This window comes from Stigmatopora nigra, chromosome 2 (assembly GCF_051989575.1).
Source record: "Stigmatopora nigra isolate UIUO_SnigA chromosome 2, RoL_Snig_1.1, whole genome shotgun sequence".
Lineage (NCBI taxonomy): Eukaryota > Metazoa > Chordata > Actinopteri > Syngnathiformes > Syngnathidae > Stigmatopora > Stigmatopora nigra.
Window position 1 is genome coordinate 7,697,020 of NC_135509.1, and position 22,891 is coordinate 7,719,910.

General features: G+C 35.9%; 1 protein-coding gene across 1 annotated transcript in view; it reads left to right on the forward strand.

Moving 5' to 3' along the window:
- The window catches only part of LOC144191252 (neural-cadherin-like), a 101,550-nt gene that overhangs the window by 35,887 nt on the left and 42,772 nt on the right, over positions 1-22,891 (forward strand). The window contains exons 3-11 of the mRNA XM_077710888.1: positions 1,782-2,007; positions 3,140-3,344; positions 6,040-6,151; positions 8,256-8,505; positions 12,517-12,659; positions 14,927-15,099; positions 17,846-18,014; positions 19,394-19,564; positions 19,640-19,812. Of these exons, the coding sequence (XP_077567014.1) occupies positions 1,782-2,007; positions 3,140-3,344; positions 6,040-6,151; positions 8,256-8,505; positions 12,517-12,659; positions 14,927-15,099; positions 17,846-18,014; positions 19,394-19,564; positions 19,640-19,812 (1,622 nt within the window). The remainder of the gene's footprint in view (positions 1-1,781; positions 2,008-3,139; positions 3,345-6,039; positions 6,152-8,255; positions 8,506-12,516; positions 12,660-14,926; positions 15,100-17,845; positions 18,015-19,393; positions 19,565-19,639; positions 19,813-22,891) is intronic.

Consider the following 22,891-nt stretch of genomic DNA (forward strand, 5'->3'; position numbering starts at 1 on the left):
GTTGTAAACTAAGATGGCATCTGCATATTTAACAGTATTGTTTCAGTTCAGGCGTTTTTTTTTTTTTAATATCCGACAGTGGTGGTTTTTCGTTTTCTGTTCTTTCCATATATAAGGCGCACTGGATTATAAGGTGCACTGTCTATTTTGGAGAAATTTAAGACTTTTAAGTGCGCCTTATAGTCGTGAAAATACGGTAAGTTAACATTTTGAGCCAAAAATAAACTGGTCCGGCCCGCATGAGATCTAGTTGGCATTAATGTGGCGCGCCATCCAAAATTTTCGAGTTCGACACCCCTGGGATAGCGGTTTGTTGGCATGTTATAGGGAGGGATGTGGTAACATTTCCGATGGGATTTAACAAAACACCGCAGACTTTGCTCTGACTCACATTAGTCCATTGCACGGCTCCCCCGATGTAAGGCTCAAGTGGAATTGCCAAGAGACCCACGCTTCTGGAACAGAACTACCGAGAAATACTTGCAAAATTTGGACTGTGTTCAAAGCAAGGCGCTTCAAAAAAAAAATCTATTTTCACCATGTTTGAGTAATGGGAAAGCTGTCTTCATTCTATTGTGGACAAAACTGTCCACTTAGCAGTTTGCAATGATTTATCTTCACCTGTGTTGTTATTGACTCACGTTGTTGCCGTCAATTGTTTCTCTCGAATATACAATGGGAAAAGTAAGAGACTGCTATTGTTAAGATTGCTAAGTTTCATATAACGAATAGTTTTATAGTACTTTCGGGGCTTGGCTTGCCAAAAATGTGTGATTTTGCCTGCTTTGTGGGTTAATTCTTCGCTTAGGGCTTAAAAAATGACACAAGTGGGCGTCAAAGATTTTGTACAACTGAAGAAATAGTCTGAAGTCAGGAAAATACTGTAATAATGACTTCAAAAGTATATATTAACCCATTGGCTGTAATACACTGTGATAGATGTGCGTTATTTTTAAAGCTACCATTACTTTTTGAACACCAATTACATGATATAATTTTGTCAGGGTATTTAAAATAAGACTCACACAGATATATAACTGTTGAAATTTTATATTTAATTATAAGGGTGTATAACTCAATGGAAAAAAAGTACTCGAGACTCGTTGTTTTTATCGTGTGATGAGTAGGAATATGAAATTTAAAGTGGAACAGAGGACGGGTTAAATCTGAAAGATTTTTCATAATCAGCAAAACATGGCTTAACTGAGTAAATTCGAGGAAAAATTTCCACGAAAGCAACCATGGGCTGCAAACATAGGATTTTTTGTGGCCTACTTAATCATAAATATGTAAATTTTTTGCCCTTCGACTCTACAAAGAAGCCAATCTTTTGAAAAACTAATAACTATTCATGTGAAAATATCCAAACTGGCATTGACAACTGTTCTTTGGCAACATGTCATTTGTCACTTGGTCAAAGCAGTCTTCAGTAAAACATTTTTTTTTTTATCATAACAACATGAATAATTTACTTTGTGGCTGATTCTGGCTTACAGGCCAACAGCGAAATAGGATTGAAACTGTCACATTTTGGGTTTATTTCACACACAAAAAGAACGAAAGATTGCGACTCAATCTAGTCAAGAGATTACTGCTGTAGTTTTGAGACTCTTGGAAATATAACACAGTTCTACAGCACATTGTACGTTTTAATAACAACTGCATGACTGCACAAATTTGTACAGTAGTATATGGTCTGTCGGTGTATTTATAGAGCAATTACTTTCAAAAAATGGACCTCAGTGTACCAGGCAACTGTTATGATGTGTGTCAACTCGTAGGCGGCGACGGATGCTTTGCGGTGGACAAGAAGACGGGCCGGGTGGCCACCACGGAGCAAGCGCTCATGAAAGACAGAGAATACTTGTTAAGCGTGGTGGCCGTGGACGGCTTAGGCGGACGCAGCTCGCCCGCCGTTCTCTCAGTGGTGGCGGGGGCGCGACCCCCGCAATTTGCCAACACCAGCTACTCCATCTCTATACCGGAGAACACGCCTGAAGGACAGCCGTGAGTATATTGTGTGTGAACAGGAATATATTATGGCCAAAGCACGCAAGAAATCGTCCCACTCTCTGGGTTGAATTTTGCCCGAGCTGGCTATTTTTTTAGTCCAACCCTCAAATTGACCTCTATGGCCGTTACTGATGGGCGGCCAATGCATTTTGACTGGGTGGGTCGGCAGTGAGACCGTAAACAGGGTCATTTGCTGCTGACTTGGGCGCCAGCAAATGATTATTTTGCGATCAATTGCAGGTTATTTTTGTGATTTGTCGAATAATCAGATCATATGTTATTTTCAACCTTTTTTAAGCAATCACAAGCTTCTGAAATCGGAAATTTTGTTAAGTTTACTAATATACAAGTCAAAATATTCAATTAATTCTATTTTCAATTAAAAAAAGATTTATTTAAATGATTAACTGATTAACAAAATAGTTAATTTGGTAAACAATTAGCTGTAGACCATCAATTATTTATCATTCTGTACTGTCCTGTAATGTATTTTCCGGACTATAAGTCGCGCTTATTTCATAGTTTGACTGGGCATGCGACTAACCCTCAAGTGAAATGTTTTTTTTTCTTCCTCTCTGACCACTGACATTCAGAAAAACAGTTATTTTAACAGATGCCTATTCAACCTGTGGTTTTAATGATAAAATAAATCAAAAAATCCCTACAATGGGGCAAATAAGCATTTAGTCAACCACCAGTTTTGCAAGATCTCCTACATGAGAGACAGAATGTGGAACACCTCCCCAGAAAATCACATTGTTTGATTTTTAAAGAATTTATTTCCACATTATAGTGGAAAATAAGTATTTGCCACCAACAAACAAGCAAGATTTCTGGCTGTCAGAGAGGTCCAGCCTCTTCTAATGAGGTCTAACGAGGTCTCCACTCGTTACCAGTATTAATAGCATCTGTTTTAACTCATTATCGGTATAAAAGACATGTGTCCACAACCTCAGTCAACCTAACTCCACTATGGCTAAAACCATAGAGCTGTCAAAGTAAACTAGAGACTAAATTGTAGACCTTCACCAGGCTGGGAAGAGTTACAGAAAACATTTGGCCTCCATTATTATATTTGTATATAATTAAATATTTATATATTTATATATATATATTTTTTTTCTAGGTTCCTCCCTGTGTTTGCCATTTCCTTCCAAAAGCAGCCAATCAGCTACAGCCTACTGATCAATCCCAGCAGCCTTTTCAGCATTCAGCAGGAAACTGGAGAGATCAGTGTGACACGGACCTTGGATTATGAGAGTGACCAGCGCCGGTATCTTCTGATGGTGCGAGCCAGCGAGGAACTGGGAAGCCTGAGCACGGCCACAGAGGTTGGTTTCATCAGAAAGTGTACTTCTGTTTGATAAACAAGGTCACACAAAAGTTTTTTTTACATTGCCAAATGGGACAATCCATTTGGGCTGAAACAGCATTCACAAGTGTGGACATCACATTTGAAACATATTTGGCTTAATATTGTGACCTATTGTACATATGCAGACATAAGGTCTTTATAGTATTACCAAAAAAAGTCACTTGCCCTGTAAGTTTAATCACAACACTAGAATGTTTTTTTTTTTTTTACCTACTAGTCTAGTTTGACCATTACTTTTATCCAATTTAGTTTAGGGCATCCAAAACTGATTATATTTAACTATAGCATTAAAGGTTAAAAAAAAGCAATACTGCATTTAACAAGGGTGCTTGTTTTATTTAAATATATATTTATAATATACAGTGTTTTTACAGAGGCTTGGGATAATGGAATTTGTTTTTGAGTATTCGTAGTAGTAGTAGTAGTAGTAGTAGTAGTAGTAGTAGTAGAAGAGGTAGAAAGTGTTTGTATAAAACCTGTGGTACTCTTTAAAATGCTGTAATGAGTGAAGTTTTCCGAATTTTTGTTGGAATGTTTTATTTGTATGTTGTTTGTTTAGCAGTAAGTCGAAGCAATGAGGAGACTTTTTGATATTACCGCATAAAATCCACATTGCAGCAATTAATTATCCAAAAGTCCTGCAAGCACGAACCATATCGATATGAAAAAATTCCTTACTTTTGTAAACTTTTGTCCAATACTTGAGCAATGTGCAAACATGTGATGTATAGTTATCCAATCCTAGCTCCCTTGCATAAATTGCCACGTGATAAGGCCCCGCCCCTAAAATATATGCTGCAAATGTATTCCGATCCAGACCAAAGAAGCGAATTATAGACTTTCTGGTGTGAATATGCCCGAAGGAATATGTCTTTATAACATAAAAGCCAATTAAGATAATTCTCATTCTTATTACGACATGTAGCTTGAAGCTTTCCTCTTGCTTTTTTTTATTAAAAGTTTGCCCCCGCAACCCAAATTTCCCGGGTTAAACGAAATAGCCGCATTAACTCGCTAAGAACGCGAAAGGGAAGTAACTTTTTATTTTTCCTGGCAAAGTCGACAGCCAGTCAAACACAAGCAAACGTTCCGGAATAGCAAATTGTTCGTTTGTTTGCAGGGTGAGAAATCTCTTGTTGAAAGTATCATCCAAAGATGAACTTGATGAAATATGGAACAGTCTTGCCACTAGAACCCAAAAGTAAAAAAAAAAAATGCAATTCACAAACAGAACATGTCTAGATGAACTATTCATGAATTCAGTCGCGGTTAAATTATTAATCTGAAGAGTTTGTATCCCAATTATTATGCCAGGCAATTACTTTGCTTCACGAATTGAGGAGGAAAAAATGTTCTTCTGCTCAACGGCGTGTTTCGGGAACAGAAGACGGATACTAGGAAAACCTTTTCCAGCTATTTTGGGACTATTACTCAGCTGTCACTTCACACTTTACACACAGCGGTGACATGGAGCTTGTAGGCTGCGTGGCGGGCTGAGGGCCCTTTTTGTCGCAAAAAAAAAAAAAACACACACACACTAAAGAGGCACGTGCTTGGAACATTTCTATTTTGGACTTTTTTTTAGAGGAGGAGATAAGGAATGTCGTTTTCAACTGGCAACTTTAGATGGCGGAATCCAATTTTGATTTACAGTGTTCCCCCGCTTCTTCGCGCTTCAGTTAACGCGGACGTAGTGCTTCGCGGATTTTTTTTTGAAAAAAAAAATACAAATATTACATTGAAACAACTTATTTTAGTTTTTTTTGTTATAACATGAATTTCACTCTCTCTACCCGTATTCTATATGGTGTACTGTATACAGGGGGGTAAAAAAATAAAAATGAAAATGATAATAATAATGATAATAATAATGATAATAATAATAATGATAATAATAATAATGATAATAATAATAATGATAATAATAATAATGATAACAATAATAATAACAATAATAATGATAACAATAATAATGATAACAATGATAATGATAACAATAATAATGATGATAATAATAATGATGATGATAATAATAATGATGATGATAATAATAATGATGATAATAATAATGATGATAATAATAATGATGATAATAATAATGATGATAATAATAATGATGATAATAATAATGATGATAATAATAATGATGATAATAATAATGATGATAATAATAATGATGATAATAATAATGATGATAATAATAATGATGATAATAATAATGATGATAATAATAATGATGATAATAATAATGATGATAATAATAATAATGATGATAATAATAATAATAATGATAATAATAAAAATGATAATAATAATGATAATAATGATAATAATAATGATAATAATAATGATAATAATAATGATAATAATAATGATAATGATAATGATAATGATAATGATAATAATAATGATAATGATAATAATAATGATAATGATAATAATAATAATAATAATGATAACAATTTTGGAATTAAATTCAAACCCTACTTCGCGGAAATGCACTTATCGCGGGTGGTCCCCGTCCCCATTAACCGCGATAAGCGAGGGAACACTAATTTGCGGTCAGGCTTGCAAAAAGGGGGGGAAAATATGGAGGTTTGTTTCAGAAAAGTTCATTCTGAGAATTTCTGTGTTTTTTTTCTGCAAATCAGGTTCAGGTGCTGGTAACAGATGAGAATGACTGTGTACCCGAGTTCCTTCAGTCTATCTACAGCATGGATGGAGTTCCGGAGACGGTAACCACAGCAACATCTTTGCTGCAGGGTAAGAGCAATAAAGTCCAGCTGTTCCTCCCTTATGGCGAGGTTAACATTTTTTTTTCTTCTTTTCTTCAAGTTTGAGCCAAAGAGCAGGTGGCCCTTGGGAGGAAAACCTTGGTTTGGATTTAGAATGCTTCAGAACACTAACGCAATCTTACAAATTGTTACGTGAAGGCTTTTCGGGAATTTTATCTTGGCCTGGGTTTTATTTAAAAAATACAAAAATCCTTTTTAGGAGATTTTCAATGCATTTCAAGTGCAAGGGCTGATATTAAGTGATCATTTTTTCAGGGATACACTGCAAAGTTCTCCAAAGAAGAGTGGATTGGACGGCTATCATTGCAAATGAGTCAATTTTGTGCTGCAGTGATTTTTTTTTAATATTGACAAAACATTTTTAGGGTTTTTTTTGGGTGGAAATGACTAGAATGGTTGTGTTGGTCAATTAATTGACAATAAATCGATTTTTTGCAAGGTAAATCAGCACATCAATTCAGTAAAGTGGTCCAAATTCGCCATTTTTGTCAGCCATTTTGATCCAATTTGGAGTTTAATGCCATCATCCTTTGCTTTTCCCAGAATGCATTGCTAGTTCCTCTTACTAAATGCAAAAAATAAGTTTAAAAAGTGACTTCTACAGACAATGTTACATAAAAAGACAATAGTTTACCTGTTTGGTAACACAAAATTCAGTTAAAAATGTGACTGACAATGTGTGTGAGCTAGATTGATGACATAAAAATGATTTTTTGTCTGTTTTTGGTGAATATTGTGCACTGAAAATGTTCCTTGTTTTTTTTCAAGGCTCTGTTAAACTGTAACTGGTCACAATGTGATTTTTTTTTAACTCGATCTTTTGCGATTAATTAATTATGATTTAGCTGTTAATTAACCACCCTAACACATAAAAAAAATAATTCATTAAAAAAAAGTAGTAGTAGCCTTCCAGTAATTGGAGCTCTAATGAGTTAATCAAGCGTGAGATGGTGTGTTTTTATCGTTATCGCTCATGTTCTGTCACAGATAAAAAAAAAATGTTGTTGTTGGAGAAAAAGCTCGAATCCAATTCATTGTTTGCTATTTGACCCAAATCACAATTGTGATTAAGCTCAGCACGTCCATCTTTTAATTATTTTGCTTCACAACATGAGAGAGGATAAACAAAAGAATATTTCAGCAACATTTTGCTAACTGGCATACACAAACAAGGCACTGTTTTAGATTAAATATATCAGACAGTTAGTTATTTTGTATTTAGTCAAATGTTGGAGTGATGGTGGGTTGTCTTGTCCCCTGTGGGCCATCATAGGTGCTTCTTGTGTTTTTCTTGTGCTGAATGTGCTTTGCAAACCCTTGTGTGGGCACATTTGAAGAAATGGAATCTGAAAAGAACGAAATATACAGCCCGCAGTGGTGTTACGCTGTAAAGCAAGCGTTGAGAAGAACTGTCGACTATTTTAAACCAATGCACCGACAAACAAATGCCGAATCGGAGTATGAACAAAAGTAGACATTCCACCTAAAGGAATGCTTAATAGAACCTTTAGAATGATGATAAAACCTATATGGTATGGTTACTCATTGAAAATCTCAGAAATGGTAGACATAATGTGTTTTATAGCAAAGAAAAAAAAATGTCGTGTATTTTTTGCAATGCGTTTGGCATAGTAATTACTTGTCAAAAAATTCGACATTTAGGAATGACATTCCATCATTGTACATGATGTGGAAATAACATTGCAGCTTTCAATTCAATTTAACAAGTCCATTTGACGTTGAAAAATATGCCGGTTCATGTAATGGACACTAGAAGAAAAGGAAATTGAAATAGTCAACCTTATGAATATTAATATTCTAGTCTTGTTGATGTATAGCGAACATAAATACACGTTCCATGCACGTTTAGATCAAAGTACAAAGGAGAATTTGTATGCTAGTTTTAATCACTGTGCAAAGTGAATGTTAGTATGAACATTGCAAGTATGCTCTAATTATCATCGATGTCAGGTGGTTGATCTACAGTATTCCATGTTCCGAGAACCTATTAAGGGCTAATCATCAGCGTGTCTGGATGAACTACTAATTGTATTTTTTTTTTTTCTCCGTAGTGATGGCCACTGACTGTGACTCTGGGTTAAATGCTGAGTTAACCTATTACACCTTAAGCCCTGACTTCAGCATCTCGCCACATGGTACCATATTCCCTGCCGTTCGGCTTGACTACGAGCGCCCGAATCATCTGTACGAATTTGTGGTAATGGCGGTGGACGGCGGGGACACGCCGCATTCTGGCACCGCCACCGTCCGGGTGAGGATGGTCAACGTCAATGATGAAGCTCCGGAATTTTCACAGCTTGTGTAAGTATTTTTTTCGTCCTGTATGAGACAATGATGGTGACAATATCTTGTGTTCGTACATAAACTACACTGTAACATTGGCATATTCCAATTTACACTTGAAAATAGATCAATTATCTTCATACGGTTCCAACTGTATTAAAGTGATTCGATAAATTTAGCTGCTAGCTGCTTTACATCAAATGATGTTGATCGGAACGAATAAATAAATGTGTAACATTTCCCACAAAAAAATAGCATTTTCAAAGAATTAGACCAATTTTAGACATTGTTTTTTTTTTAAATAAATGGATTAAAAGAACTGTATTAATACCCTGAATATTCTGTTTTTTATAGATCTAAAACAATGTTTATTAGCTTTTTTCAAATGTATTTTTTAGATTTTACAAAATGAAAAATTGTTTAAAAAATGCCAATTATTAATTTAAAAGGGGAAAAGTCAGGAAATATAATATACATATATACTCTTCATTTTAATCCTAAAACAGAAAGTCGTCACTCATGATTTACTTTGCCAGGCCACACAAAAGGATTCGCGGAGCCAGATTTGACCCCCGGGCCGCCAATTTGACACGTGAATAAAACTATCATTGAAAGGTTTACTTTTCATTGCCAAAAATGTGTTGAAATTGATATTTTTATGGGCCTGTAATTGTAAAGAATTAGATGGCAGCTCCATTAATTAAAATATAATCGCTTTCTGTAAGTATATCCCAAAAGGCAAGGGAATATATGCTTGGTTTCACTGTATCTATGGTAGGAGACAAGTAAACCTGGGTTTATTAATTCATCTAAAAATGTTGATAGTACTTACACATATTACACAAATATAAAAACATATTCATATCTTGTTGTGTCACATCCCCTGTAAAAAATACACATATTTCATGTTAAGAAGCATTCGGATATAGAGTGTAATAATATGGTAAAGTCCATGAAATATAAGCAATATTCAGTTGTATGGCGACAAGTAACTATGCATTGTTCCATTCATTCCATACATTTCTATGCAGTACTTTGTTTACATTGTTTCCAGCCTACAGGGTTTTGAATTTATCAATTGCACACAATGGAAAAATCTCAATGTCAATGCTCGTGACCAATCGTGTGTCAGTGCCATTCATTGATGGCGATTAGATGTCCAATCCTTGTGGATCTGGAGAGGCTGGAAGCAATTTATCCATGTTCTGGGTAAAATATATATATTTCCACACATTTTCAGCAACAATCTATCAAGACAAAAAAAAATCCCCCACTGTGAGATGTGTCATTATTTGACACGCACTGCCAGTAGGTGACTGGATTCATAATATACCATTCATTTTGAAAAGTGAAAATAGGCTCACCATGGAGAGCTTAAATGCACGTTGAGTATTGTGCTGTATAATAGGTTATTGTATTCTTATGTTTCGTGAGTTCGATAATTTTTTTTTTTTTTTGGTAGAAAATCTGAGCTACTACTGTTCACTGGCTTCCAAAAAATAGAAGCGAGAAACCTGTTATTCTGAAAAGAACCAGTAGAATAGTTAATAAGAAAAGATATGCAGACAAAAGAAGAAGGTGGCGTTCAAGAAATGCAGACCAAAAAGTCGAGGCTGTCAGTACTAGTACAAACCTGGCACATTAGTCTTGAGTTATAAATTCAGGCATTTATGTCACTTAAAGTTGTTTGGATGAGGGAAGAACAGGGAAAGGTAATGCCCTGCTTTGTATATATACCGTATTTTCACGACTATAAGGCGCACCCTCAACGAATGACATTTTTTTCCATATATAAAGCGCACTGTGTTATAAGGCGCACTGTATTATAAGGCGCACTGTATTATAAGGCACACTGTCTATTTTGGAGAAAATGTAAGACTTTTAAGTGCGCCTTATAGTCGTGAAAATACGGTAATTACTATTGACTTCCAGGTATGAAGCACTCACTACTTTACAGTCACCTCTAGAGCCAGCCATTGTTGATGTTTTGGATGTTTTTGTATAAAATCTTGCAGTAGGGGGAGGAGCTATATGATGGAAGATGTAAACTAAGATGGCATCTGCATATTTAACAGTATTGTTTCAGTTCAGGCGTTTGTGTTTTTTTAATATCCGACAGTGGTGGTTTTTCGTTTTTGGTTTTCTGTTTTTTCCATATATAAGGCGCACTGGATTATAAGGCGCACTGTCTATTTTGGAGAAAATTTAAGAATTAAGTGCGCCTTATAGTCGTGAAAATACGGTCATTAAATATCAACTCCGACTTTGGGAAAATAAGCTAAAACTCCCCAGAGTCGTTCTCTCAGTTCACATTTAAACGAGTGGCAAGCGAGGAGTAGAGAAATAAATTCTTAATGTGGCCCACTGCTGTGCCATGTGGATCTTCACCGTTTGAGATGTTGCAACATTCCGCAGAACGACAAATTGAGAGGGTATATGTTCAAGCGGGCGTCGTTGCGGCGAGGTCGTCTGGGCGGCGAGTGACAGATTACAGGTCAGCCGTGATGCCGCGGCTCGGCGGAGATGAATCACCCATCATTGCTCTTCTGTAAACCATCAATCACCTCTGACTTGACACCCCATTGCCATCACCCAACACTTACACAGGAAACAACACCAAATCGCCGCCGGCACTTTTGCTGACGAGGTGACTTGAAATCTGCGATGTTCCTTCTGTTACGAACCTCTCACCTGTCACGTTGCTACAATCGGGAAAATGGCGTACGCTCGCTCGATTGTCCGCATTCCTTTTTGTCTCCGAGAAGTTCATTCTTGGCTCGGAGTGGGAAATTGCTCTGGTCTGTCTTGCAGAGAAAATCATTGTTGACATTATATACTCTGCTTCGGAACTTCGGCACTGGTTTTGAAGTCTACTTTGGATCCCTAACTCTAGATTGAAATCCTGATTAGATACTTTACACTGGTTTAAAACCCTACTTTGAAACCCTCAATATATCTTGAAATCCTGACTAGATACCCTAATCCTGTTTTAAAACCCTACTTTGGTACCCTCAATAAATCTTGAAATACTGATTAGATACCCTAACACTGGTTTATAACCCTATTTTGGATCCCCAACTCTAGATTGAAATCCTGATACCCTTACACTGGTTTAAAACCCTACTTTGGTGCCCTCAATATATCTTGAAATCCTGATTAGATACCCTAACACTGGTTTATAACCCTACTTTGGATCCCGAACTCTAGATTGAAATCCTGATACCCTTACACTGGTTTAAAACCCTACTTTGGTGCCCTCAATATATCTTGAAATCCTGATTAGATACCCTAACACTGGTTTTGAACTCTATTTCAGATCCCTAACTCTAGATTAGGGGCTTAGATATACCCGTACACTGGTTTAAAACCCTACTTTGGAACCCTCAATATATCTTGAAATCCTGACTAGACACCCTTACACTGGTTCAAAACCTTACTTTGGAACCCTCAATATATATAGAAATCCTGATTAGATACCCTTAAACTGGTTTAAAACCCTACTTTGTAACCCTCAATATATCTTGAAATCCTGACTAGATACCCTAACACTGGTTTAAAACCCTACTTTGGAACCCCCAATCTATCTTGAAACCCTATTAAGAAATCCTAACACACATTTTAAACACTGCTTTGAAACATCAACTCTAGAAGTTGAGTTTGAAACTCTTTTTATCAGAATTATTTATATGCCTCAAAGCAAATTCTTTTTTATATTTTTCATCTTGGGCTCCAAGAAAGTTGAAGTTTGCCGAATATATGTGTAATTTGTGTACATGTTAGCATGTTTTTGTAAATTGTCAAACAACCTCACTTCTCTACCCTCTTTGATAACAACACAACACAATTTTCTATGTTTTTGTTATTAACATTAAAAGGGAAAACATCAAATATTATGTACAATAACGTTAACATCCCACCAGACGTTATCATTTTCTGAGTATAGAAGACACAGAGACATGCAAAAAAGCAAATAAGAGCTATAAGTTTTATCCTCGTGCCTTCGTTCAATATTTCACTTACTTTTTGCAGGTATCGAACATTTGTTTCTGAGGACGCTGGCCCTAATACCCTCGTCGCCACGGTTCTAGCCAAAGACCCAGACGGTGATGGAATCAGCTACTCCATAACGGCAGGGAATGAAGAGGGAAATTTTGTCATTGACAGCCGGAAAGGTGAGACCTTCATTTTTTTTTTTTACAGCCATTGTTCATCCTCACTGACAGTGTAATCTGTCAAATCACACATTCAGGTTTCACTCATAAATTCTTCGGACATTAGCACCCTTAAATTCGTCACAAGGGAATGATAAGAGTTAGAAAAGTCCCTTTTTAATCAGGGGTTGCTCATAAATAAATGTTAAATTTCCCAGGAGGGAAGAAGACACTGTAGGATCAAGCGGGTTGATCTTTATTTTTAATTTACCGTATTTTCTCGCAGATACGCCGTATTTGTACCTAAAAAAAAAACTGACTGAATCAAGGGTACGGCTTATATGCGCACAAATTAGACTTGAAATGCAGGAAAGTGCAATGTGACAAAGACAAAAAGCCATAATGCAAAACAATGCGGGGATATGGTCATTTATTTCAGAATAGAGAAATGATAAACATAAAAAGCACTAAACAAAATGAATTTTAAAGTCTAGGAATGAAATTCAAGAAGAAAATTGAATGTTAAAAAACTCGTGCCTGCCATCCCAATAGTTTTTAAAGCTGATCGAAGGTCATTAAAATATCAGCCTTGACACCTGCGTGATGTGTATCTCATGCTATTATTGCACCCAAAGACTTGCTGAAAACTAGACCACTACGGACACATTTTCTGGTAGTACTGTTTCCCTTCAATGTACCACATTTGTACTCCCTATTAAAACTAAGAATATGGAAGTGAAAATTGTCAATCTGGGGGTGTCTTATATGCGAGAAATCGTAAAATCCAACGATTTTAAGGGTGCGATTTATATGTGAAAGCGTTTAATATGCGAGAAAATACGGTAATTATTTTTAATTTCTCTTTGATTCAAAAGCAGCTGCAATAGTATGACATTCATCATAGATTCTTTCTATTTACAGTTACAGTCATCATTCCTAATCTCAAAGCAAGTCTTTGATTCCTGTTTTTTTTCCTAATTCTTCCCTTCATTTCCCCTGAATCCTCAAAGCAAAAAAAATATTGAGCTGATCCTCTTTGTGTTCTGAAACTCTGCTGTATGGCTCTCTACGCAAAAAGAGGGCTCATTAAACAAGCTCATGGTAAACAAGTGTGACATTTAGGGTTTTTTGCGAATACATCCCGCAGCTCACTTTTGTTATTGTCGTGCCGCACTGCTGACAATGTCACACGGTGCCATCGGAATTAAAAAAAAACTCAACGGGCAGTCAGAATTGGGCGAGAGGAGAATAAAATTGCAACCATTTTGAATCGGGGACGTTCAAAGAGATGAATAGAATCACAACACGTAAATAAAGAAGCCCTGAGTTGTCTCACTTCAATGACTTTTGGCGCACATCATAGGCTGGTTTCTTATCTGGCAACCTCTTATGATGCTGTCTGTGTAACTGTTAACGAGAAAGATGTTGACTCGTACGTTACGCTAATCTATCTTTTTATCCGGCCTTTTTATCTTGACAGCTAAATGAAAGTAGACAAAGAGGCATCTGCTGAGCCTGGTTAACTTCTAACCTGATTCACTCAATGTTTTTTTTTTCTTTCTTTTCTTCAAGTGGCTTGGAAATCTTGGGATTTGATATGAGTGTTGCCAAAAATGATTATTTTGACAGTTGATTAAACTCACTGGCGACTATTGATGGCGATGGATGTTCAATACATTTGAAATATGTCATATTCCGATGAGTCTTTGTCATCAATGGAATATAAATTGCTTGAGAAAAGGCAGACTATGAATGTTATGTTCAGTAATTAATAGAAATGAATAGTTTTTTTTTTACCTGAAGCTGAAGCAGGTTAAATTAATTAGGGTTATTTAAATTCTGACAATATTTAAATTTTTATATACCTTGCTTAAAAAAAATAGTAATAAATCTGAATCTTTACTTTTGCTCCATTTTTCTAAATTAATTATATGTTAATCATTGACTACAAAATTCAAAGAAAAGTTACTTTTTTCTTTTGAGTTTTTGTATTTTTTCAAAATTCAAATCAATCTTGATCTGGAGTGTCGATAATTCAAGGAGTTAAGAGGATTTGGACAATTTCAATGTCAATTATATGTCAAAATAATTAATCGAGTACCCATATAGTCATTGATTATTTTTTTTGAGTCAATTGGTAACCATTTGTCAGTTGCTTTATTGCAGATATGAAAAGTTAAGACTGAAATCTTTTTGGCCATTTCATCTTGTTTTGCCATTTTTGCACGACATACTGTGGACAGTTTGATTGTCATGTGGTTATTAACACTTTCCAATGAACTTTGCAGGCCTGATCCGACTGCGCTCCACACCACCACCCGAGCTCCAAGGCTTGGAATACATCCTAAATGTGACAGCCACGGATGACAACGCATCAGGCGGGCCGCACCCTCTCTCGTCCACTGCGCGTGTCATAGTGGGAGTGGATGACGTTAACAACAACAAACCTATATTTGAAGAGGTGAGGGACACGTTTCCTTTCAATTCTCTACATTGATCAATCAGAAATTTTGAAAAAGTGTTCATAGTTTGGATTAGGGATTAGGGATTATCCATTCTTATAGTTTATTGGCTGTCATCGATGATAATAGCCTTCCCATCCATCTCATTGCGATCAAATAATGTTAATGTTAATAACCGATTACAATGAGGAGCATTTTTTTACGCCACTTATTGATTAGTGGGAACATAATGCTTAAATTATAGTTAAATTATACATTTGTGCAATTAATAAAGACTCACAGTTCTGGGGTCAAGGTGGTCCTCACTGTGTGGAGTTTGGATGTTCTCCCCGGGCTTGCGTGGGTTTTCTCCGGGTACTCCGGTTACCCTCCTACATCTCAAAACATACTTGGTAATATAGTTGAACACTCTAGTTCACCTCTATTTAAAATTGCTATTCTATTTACAGTGCTTAAAGGGCAAGATCATCAAAAGTATGATTTTTTTTCCATTATGATGCTTAATTTAGATTTTCTAACAAATCCAATAAGGGTGGCTTTAGTATTTACGCCAATTTGGACCTTTGAACGATTGCTCGGCCATCAGATAATTCTCAATTAAATTCACGATAGATTAGTTGTCATTTGTGTGTTGTAACCATAATTGGCGGAAATTATTTGGGAACTGCGGTATTTGAACGATAATTCTCTTAAACGTTATAGCACTCAAAAGCAAGGATTGTTTTGGCTTGTCGTCAACCTGAACGCCGCAACCATAGCCTCATCCTCCGCCATCTTCAATTATTCAGTGGCCACATTCTCCGCATTGTGCGCGCTGGCTCCCTTGTTGTTTTTTTTTTTTTTTTTTACTCTTTTCCATCTTCCCATTTTCCCCAGCCGCCATCTCACTCCTTCTCTGTTCTCCCGCGAGTTCTGATTAGCCTTAGCGCCAACTCTATCTTCCGGCTCTCTATTGGGATTTCAATTAAAGGATGAAAAAAAAGTGCACTATCGCCACACGATACAATAGCTGTTTAATTAACTTCCTAATGAATTGAATTTTACGGAAACACCTCATAAGAAGAACCAGTTTAAACCAAGCTCGTCAAGGTCTCAGTGACTTGAGTCTGATGTGCGTTTCAGGTAGCGGGATGAGTGGTTATTTGGAATGTGGGAGGAAACCGGAGTACCCGGAGGAAACCCACACAGACCTGGAAAGAACATGCAAACGCCACACGTGGACTAATCTGGATTTGAACCAAGGACTTTGTAGACTTAGCCACAGATTTGGAGTATTACATTCAACAGCAATTGTTATTGACTGTGACCAAGGGGTTTTTACTGTTATATTTGTTAGCAGTTAAATTTAATTGCACTGTATTTAATATAGTGGCTGCCATTTGATTAAGGATACTTTCTATTAATCGTTCTAATCGTTGAATAAGAATACAAATCTAAGATTTATGTTTGTGATTGCTATTATAAGATCAAATTCATTGGAACTTTCGTATTTTCACGATAAAAGGCGCACCGCATTATAAGGCGCACCCTCAATGAATGACATTTTTCCACATATAAGGCGCACTGTATTATAAGGCGCACTGTATTATAAGGCGCACTGTATTATAAGGCGCACTGTCTATTTTGGAGAAAATTTAAGACTTTTAAGTGCGCCTTATAGTTGGGAAAATACGATATTTGCTAACTCAATTTACCCTAATGTAAACATAACTGTGTTAAGTTTATTTACTAAATTTACTAAATTACTCAAAAAGGGTTTCATAGACCGTTTCAGGAATTAGCAAAATAAATTAATGTAATCAATGATGTCATCGCCTATTTTAAACAGGCTCTCCATTTTTCTCCAGGGACATTTTTTATTCTCGTTAAATTAATTTTACTCGTATGCTTTTATGACTGCTGTTATTTAGTATTATTATAGTAATATGGTTTAATATCATATTGGTTTTTCACATTTTGTGTTAAATGATGTTTTGATGAAGCCCTTAGGTATATTGATTTAAACTTTAAAAAATAACTTTAATCACCTGCCGCTATTGACAATAATGTACATTAAATCCATTTGGATAGGGAAGGCTGGACCAATGACGGGTATACACGTCCATTCTATTTGGAGAGGGAGGGATGGCAGCAGTTATCCGATCACTTATGATTGGCACTAAAAAAATCCCAATTGGCCTTCTGTAGCCAAGAATGGCAGCCAATGAGTTAATAAGTGTGTGATTCTTGTTGAAAATCTACAGCAATTTCTACCTTCTGCATGCTTAGCCTTGAAACCTTTTTGTTCTTCTCTTTATTGTTCCTTCTATTCTGAAAATGGCTCCTCCTCCTTTCTCCTCTCCGTTTTTCATGGTCATTTGGTTGAAAGAAGACGCAAGTATTTATAACTGATTACAAGTAGGGCGGGGGCTCCAGAGAACAGCTTTTTATTTGGAGCGGCTGTTCATTAGAGGTAATGTTGTAGATTGCATCCCCACCAAAACAAAAAGTGCTCATTGCTGGATCTTCAAAAGAATCCATTTGAGTGTTTTTCCTTTCCTTTTTTTTTTTTTGCATGCGTGGATGTGGTCTACTGGGTTTTCCATACTAGACGGCCACAATATTATGTTTCATGTGAAGGACTTGCCTATGAATGTGCAGTGACCCTCAACATAATGAGTTTATGTTGTTTGATCCTCCGTCTAACAGATCCTTCTATTTGTGTGTGTCATCATTTTGCCAACCAACCCACTTTGTCCATTCCAGTGCCAGAAATATCGTGAGCAGGCTTCAGTACTGGAGAACCAACCAACAGGCACTTTTGTCTTACAAGTACATGCAGTGGATGCAGATGAGGGCGCAAATGGAAAAGTCAAATATGGCTTAATGCACCGAGACGGTGCTATGCCTGCTTTCAGAATTCATCCCGATTCAGGTAACTTTATCCCATGCAGTGCTGAAAAAAAATAATAAATGAAGACCATAGACGTCCAATGCATATTTACTGCCGGCTTGTTCTTTTGTTTTAATAAAGACGGAGGGCTTAAAGTGGGTTTAGAACGCTCCCGCCTGACAGTTCTAAAATTGAGGGTTCAATTCACAGTGGGTTTAGAGTTTGTATGTTCTCCCCATGCGTTTGTGGGTTTTCTTTGGGTACTCTGGTCTAATCAGAAAAAAATATACAGACATCATAGGTTAGTTCAACACTAAAAATTGTCCCTAGCTATGATTGGCTGTTCATCTCATTGCTATTAACTAATTCCTGCTTCCCATAGTTGGCTAGGATAGGCTCTAGCACCCCGTTGACGATAAGCAGAACCAAAAAGAAATTAATTTATTGATTTATTAAATGCAATAAAACATTTTGCTAGTGCATGTTGACATTATGTTTTTCTTCACTGATTATGTTCACTTAAATTGTCTGTGGTTGCCATGGTAACCATATGCATACAGGTGATTTGTCACTCTAAAAATGTTAAATTTTTTAAGTAGATGCAACTCATGGAAAAACACACTCTAGAAAACTATATCTTGTTTCTATGGCTACCAGTAATATCCAATTTAATAACTTGAAAATTATGACCTATCTTTACCATCATAAATGTGCCAAAAAAAGAGATTATTGACACTTTTTAAAAGTCAAAATGTATGGACAGATATTTAAAAAATATTTTTTTATAGGAGTATAACTACTGTAGACCATACCAACATATTGTTGAGATTTATAGTAATATATCCATGTTCAGGGTAAATTTGAATAAATTAGTCATAAATAACCTGACTTTCACATTTTTTTTGAGTGTGTTAGTCTCCCTTTAAATTTAGCAGATGATGACATGTCCATGTAATTCAGCCTTTTTTTTTACCCTAAAATGAGTCTCACCATTGCAAAACTGAAAATGTGCAAAGAACGGAAGGAAAAATTATATTTTCTCTATAAAAGCTTGAAATGGGCTTGAATAAAAAAAACAGTCATCTTTTTGGCAGACATTAAAAAAAAAAAAGCAAATAAGTGCGTCATCCAAGGTGCAAACAGAGCCTTGTTGATTACAAACTAATCGACAAAGTCTAATAAAAATTCATATACATATTTTGGATGTTCAGTTCAGTGAAGTGTGATATTACTCTCTTTCATCTTCATCATCTTCTCCTCTAAAATAGTCCGTCCATTAAAAAACAGGCCAAGATTTTCAATGATTGATGTAAACACGGCGGAAGGACGAATGCAAGTGTAGATTAAAAATGCTGCAATGTGTGCCAGCACGTGTTCAGTCACGCGCTTATGATTGACAGCTGATTACTGCGGCGTTCTAGGATCCATCGTGACGGCCCAGCGCTTTGACAGGGAACGGCAGAGAGAGTATTCTGTTACAGTGACGGCCACTGATTGGGCAGAGGAACCGCTCATTGGGATCTGTCAGCTCACCGTCCAAATCTTGGATGAGAACGACAACAGCCCCAAGTTTGAGAACACGCGCTACGAATGTAAGTCACTTGACGACAGTTGACGCCGTTTGCCGTTCAAATTCAAAGGCAGTGCGTTTGTTTCATCCACCTTAGACTTCTTGAGAGAAGACACTTTGGTGGGTACCAGTTTTCTACGTGTGGCAGCTCACGATGACGACTTTGGTACCAACGCCGCGGTGACTTACTCTATGTCGTTGGAGCAACCGGAATACCTGAAGGTCAATGCGGTTACTGGATGGGTGTATGTTAACCAACCAATATCACAGGTTAGTCAGAAATAACTACATAGTTGTGTGAAATATGAAAAAATGTAATATGACATGATTTCTGCGTAGTGCTGGAGGATTAGGGGTATTTTCCGGACTATAATCTGAGTATAAGAATGTACAATGAAAGGGTAAAGTACCCCAAAAATAAATAAATAATTAAATTAAATTAAGCAATGTTATTTTTCCCCAAAAATTTACATGAAAAAAAATAAGGGGTATTTTTCGGACTATAAGGCAAATCTGAGTATAAGAATGTACAATGAAAGGGTAAAGTACCCAAACAATAAATGAATAAGTAGATAAATAAAATTAAACAATGTTATTTTTCAGGAAATTTACATGAAAAAAATTAGGGGTATTTTTCGGACTATAAGGTGAATCGGAGTATAAGAATGTACAATGAAAGGGTAAAGTACCAATAAATAAATAAATAAATAAAATTAAGCAATGTTATTTTTCAGAAAATTTACATGAAAAAAAAGTTTGGGGTATTTTTCGGACTATAAGGCGAATCTGAGTATAAGAATGTACAATGAAAGGGTAAAGTACCCAAAAATAAATGGAAAATCAAGCAATGTTATTCTTCAGAAAATTTACATGAAAAACATTAAAATTTAGATTTATTATTATTTTTTGGCCCGCCAATTTAATATACCATGGCAATTCATCTCGAAATGCAAAGTCAAGTCCAAAATAAACTTTAAACATTTTGCATTTATTTTGAAAGGATACTATTTGAATAGCATTAGCCATGTGTGTACGTCACCAAATATTAATATTGTAGCTTACATGATTCACGCAAGTATTTACGATTTCTTTTTATAAATGACCTGAAATCATCACTTTCCCTAAAAACCGATGACTAATTTTATTCTATCTCCACCCAGTCAGTCACAAGACTCAATACCACTCACAACTCCTAGTAGAGCATTACCTATCTTTTATGAACAACCATTAGCTGTAATAATTCCAATCATTAGTGTGATTGCAACCTCACATTCAAGATAAAATAACTTCATCTAAAAGAGAAACTCAATCAGGCGGCTCTAATTTAAATCACTTTGTCACCCGTCGAATCTCATTTGAAACGAGAAAGCCTGACAACGAATGAACAAATTCCTCGTCAGCCCTCCCAGTTCGAACGAATTGGACACCGCCTATCGCCCTCAATACCAGGTTATTATTTATAAACTAACCATCCACCTTTCCTGAGGTCAGTTACGTGTCACTTACTCAATTTAATATAATTTTTAAATGAACATTGCACATTATCTTCCACATATTTCGAAATGTGAAAACATCTAAGTCATTCAAATATGCATCTGTTTTTCAGTCAGAAACTCGCAATGGCACTCACGCTTGTGTATTATTCAGCATACTTTTAAAAGTGTGGGCGTGAAAAGTCTCTGATACTTTTTTCCCTCCAACTGACTTCATGTTAAATTGAAAGTGTTAAGAACGAACCTCCACTGAACAAAGACGTTGCATATTGAAGACAGGGCTTGTGCTGGTATTTGAATCATGCCTAAACTCTCTGTAGTGTAAGTCCCTTCATAAAAGCCGCTATTAATAAACTTGCTAGTTTGAAATGTCTGGTCCAGGGTATTATTCACTTTGTATTTCTTTTTCTGGCGGCCTCAATTTGCAAAGTAGATGTACTATGGTGGATCACACTATATACACCGGTCCCAGTGGGAATGTGGAGATATTGAATTGAAGTGCTAAATTATATGCTAAAGATAGTAGAGATATATTCTTGTTGAAATGTACTAGAAGATAGCAAGGGCTATGTTGAAAGAATATTTTAAGGACATTTTGTGCCTTGTAATATCACACTTTTGGGTCAGATTTTGATTTAAATATAGGGTTACAAACCAATACTTTTTTTGTAATTCACAGTTTTGACATACTGATGAGCGCTATGTGTTTAGCAGTGTTTTCCAAAGTATCCAAATATTGATGAATTGTATCCAAATATGTTATTTGACTGGAAACATCATTTGTTTTAGATTTTCCATAAAAAATTGATGTCATGGAGTAATTTTGATTTTGCAGGAAACCTCTTTTTTTTAGATTTTCCACAAAAAATTTGATGCCATGGAGTAATTTTGATTTTGCACTATCCTTGAAATTAGTGTTATTTTTTTTACATTTTAAATTGATTGGACGTCTACTAGTGATAATCCTAATTAAAAAATGTTGATTACTTTTTAAAGCAAACTTATCATCAACTACAACACCAAAATATCTAATAATATAAAATACCATTTGTGTTTTTATTTTATTAAAATTGTTATTTAATAATAAATAGTTCTACCGTATTTGCACGACTATGAGGCACACTTAAAAGTCTTAAATTTTCTCCAAAATAAACAGTGCGCCTTATACTCCAGTGCGCCTTATCCTCCGCTCCGCCTTATACTCCGGTGCGCCTTCTACTCCAGTGCGCCTTATACTCCAGTGCGCCTTATACTCCGGTGCACATTATACTCCGGTGCACCTTATACTCCAGTGCGTCTTATAATACAATGCGCCTTATAATACAGTGCGCCTTATATATGGAAAAAATGTCATTCATTGAGGGTGCGCCTTATAGTCGTGAAAATACTGTAATTTTTGGTATCAATATTTCATTATTTCCAAAGTTTAACATTATGACAACATCTCTAGCCACTATATATTATCTATTTATAGCCTAGTAAATCTTTTGTATGCAAAAATACTCTTTTCTTTACAAATCTACATTTCTGTGTGCTTTCTATTCAAAAAATTACAGTCATTCAAAGAGCCACCAGTTAAGTTTCCCATCCACAATGGTTATCGCGAGTAGCAATGCTTTACCCATACTTTCAAGAAATAATTGTGTGGGCTCAAGAATACAAATTGAATTTCCACACAAGCAAAAAATATAATTTTGATGTAAGAACGCCTTTTTTTTTTTTGGCACATAGCAATCATCTAGTAATGGAATAATAGAAATGCCTGTCCCTCATTTGCATTAAGATCCAACTGAGTTGGATGTTTTGACACGCTCAAAGTTAACAATTCATTTCTCCAACGAGACAAAAAAAATATC